General features: G+C 38.1%; 1 protein-coding gene across 1 annotated transcript in view; it reads left to right on the top strand.

Moving 5' to 3' along the window:
- Window positions 1-2561, top strand: part of Gtf2h2c (GTF2H2 family member C) — a 28053-nt gene that overhangs the window by 1702 nt on the left and 23790 nt on the right. Inside the window, exons 2-5 of the mRNA XM_026788976.1 lie at window positions 1143-1228; window positions 1690-1767; window positions 2062-2098; window positions 2280-2366. Of these exons, the coding sequence (XP_026644777.1) occupies window positions 1173-1228; window positions 1690-1767; window positions 2062-2098; window positions 2280-2366 (258 nt within the window). The 5' untranslated portion in view covers window positions 1143-1172. The remainder of the gene's footprint in view (window positions 1-1142; window positions 1229-1689; window positions 1768-2061; window positions 2099-2279; window positions 2367-2561) is intronic.

Genomic DNA, 2561 nt, shown 5'->3' with positions numbered 1-2561 from the left:
AGATGGTTGTGAGCCACCATGTGGTTGCTGGGAATTGAACTCAGGACCTCTGGAAGAGCAGACCATCTGTGCCATCTCTCCAGCTCCCATGTTAATTCTTTCATGCAGATGAAATCATTTGTAATACTTACTATGTAGAGCAGGCTGGCCCCCAATCATAGATCTGTATGTCTGTCTGTGGAGTGCAGTGTTGAGATTAAAGGCATATACTACCGTGCCCAACTAATACTTATTGAATGATCAAAAAATTCCTTTTATAGTTTTTCCTTTAATAGTTGAGATCATATTCCATATGTAATTTTGTGTCTCATTGAATTATGAGTTATAGCATTTACCTATTTATAAATGATAAATTTTTATTCTCCCACCATGCCCCAAGACAGTTTCTCTGTGTGGCCCTGGTTGTCCTGGAACTGGATCTGTAGAACAGGCTGGCCTCAAACTCAGAGATCTGCCTGCCTCTGTCTGGGATTAAAGGCATACACCATCCCTGACTGGCTGATAAATTTCATTTTGCTTGAGTTTTTTTTCCCTGGGTTTTTGGGACAGGGTTTCTCTGTGTAACAGCCCTAGCTGTCCTGGAACTAGCTCTTGTAGACCAGGTTGGTCTCAAATTAACAGAGATCTGCTTGTCTCCTGGGTGCTGGGATTAAAGGTGTGTGCCACCACCACCTGGATAAATTTCATTTTAAAACATGTGGTCCTGAGACAATTCAAGCTTACAAAAAGGAGAGAAAGAACAATGAATTGGTCTCTCAGCTATAATAATTGTTGGTTATGGTTAATCTTATTCTTATTTCTCAGAATTCTTGTCCGGTGACATGTTCATGAAACAGTTTTTTATTTTTTTTACATGTTTCAAATATATATATTTTTTTGTTTTTGTTTTTTGAGACAGGGTTTCTCTGTAGCTTTGGAGCCTGTCCTGGAACTAGCTCTTGTAGACCAGGCTGACTTCGAACTCACAGAGATCCACCTGCCTCTGCCTCCTGAGGGCTGGGATTAAAGGCGTGTACCACCACCGCCTGGCTAAATGTTTTCTTATATTCTGATACTTTAACTTTGTCCTTAACTATCACATAATTAAATCATTTTGTGATAACTGTCTTTAGAAAACGTGTGATCCAATGGTTTGTTTACAGTGTTGAATAAGCACATATCAGTATACAAGCATGGATGAAGAGCCTGAGAGAACTAAGCGGTGGGAAGGAGGCTACGAGAGAACCTGGTAGGTAGAGTGTAAATGTCACATGTTGTGGACATTGTCGCTTTCCCTTCAGCTTCAGTTTACATGCACCTCATGTAGAATCTCTTTTGTGTAGCTTCTGCCGTAAACTATTATAACATTTTAATCACAGCAAAGTCCCTTCGGACTCACTCTGTTTCCACCGCCTGTAGACAACTGTGAATCTGTGACCTTTAGACTCACCTTTCTTGTACATTTTATATAAATTTTAAAGCTCATTCATGTGTATGTTTCCTTGTAATTGCTGTATAGTATCCCATGTACTGTTCTGCTACATTTTTGTTTATACATTCAGCATTTGATGGACATTTAGATCTGTTCCAGCTTTTGGCTACTGTGGATTGTACTGCTACACAATTATATATACAAATTTTTACACATTTTAATTTTTTTGGGTTAGAACTTTTAGCTTATCTTTTCAAACCAATAAATATCGACTACAGGGAAATTCTTAAAGAAGATGAAAGTGGATCACTTAAAGCCACGATAGAAGACATTCTCTTCAAGGCGAAGAGGAAAAGGTATGAGATGCTTCTGTGAGAGAGTTACAGGAGGGGAGGTAGATTCCTGAAACCTTCTGTCTCGCTCCAGCTGTCCTTAACCCTTCCTTTTACTGTGTGCTCAGTAGGAAGCTCATCCATAGTTGACCAGGGTAAAGGACTAGCAGCTAGCCCTGCCCCCAGGAAAGTAGTGTTCAGAAACTGTCCGTGTGTATTCCAAATTTAATAATTCACTAAAAGGTACAGATTAGTTGTTTTATTGGGTTTTTGGTAGCGTACGGTGTTGAAATGAAGTATTTTTTATGATTTTAACAGAGTGTTTGAGCACCATGGACAGGTCCGACTTGGAATGGTATGTTATGATTTTTTCCTTGACTTGTGCAGAGCTAGTTTGGATCAGAGGAATATTCTGACTTGATAGAATAAATGGTAAAACAACTACATCTTAAAAATATATTTAAAATATATGGGCTATTTGAATATTAAATGATATTTTTGCTTCTTCTCTTGGGAATTTCATTTGTATTTGGTAGATGCGCCACCTGTATGTGGTAGTAGACGGCTCGAGAACAATGGAGGATCAAGATTTAAAGCCCAATAGGCTGACTTGCACTTTAAAGGTAGAGTAAAACCATTTAAATCTGTGCTAAGTGTAGGGAAAGCATTTATATACACACACGTCTATATGTTTAAGAATGTAGGAAATTTGTTTTGCTTTGTTTTTCTAACTAATAACAAATGTTAGCTATGTAGAAATGCTGCTAGATCATTTTCTAAAGTAATTTTTTTACCCCAAGAACTAGTCTATAAATACG

Source organism: Microtus ochrogaster, unplaced genomic scaffold, assembly GCF_000317375.1.
Source record: "Microtus ochrogaster isolate Prairie Vole_2 unplaced genomic scaffold, MicOch1.0 UNK11, whole genome shotgun sequence".
NCBI classification, from domain to species: domain Eukaryota; kingdom Metazoa; phylum Chordata; class Mammalia; order Rodentia; family Cricetidae; genus Microtus; species Microtus ochrogaster.
This window is presented reverse-complemented; position numbering and strand designations above follow the sequence as displayed.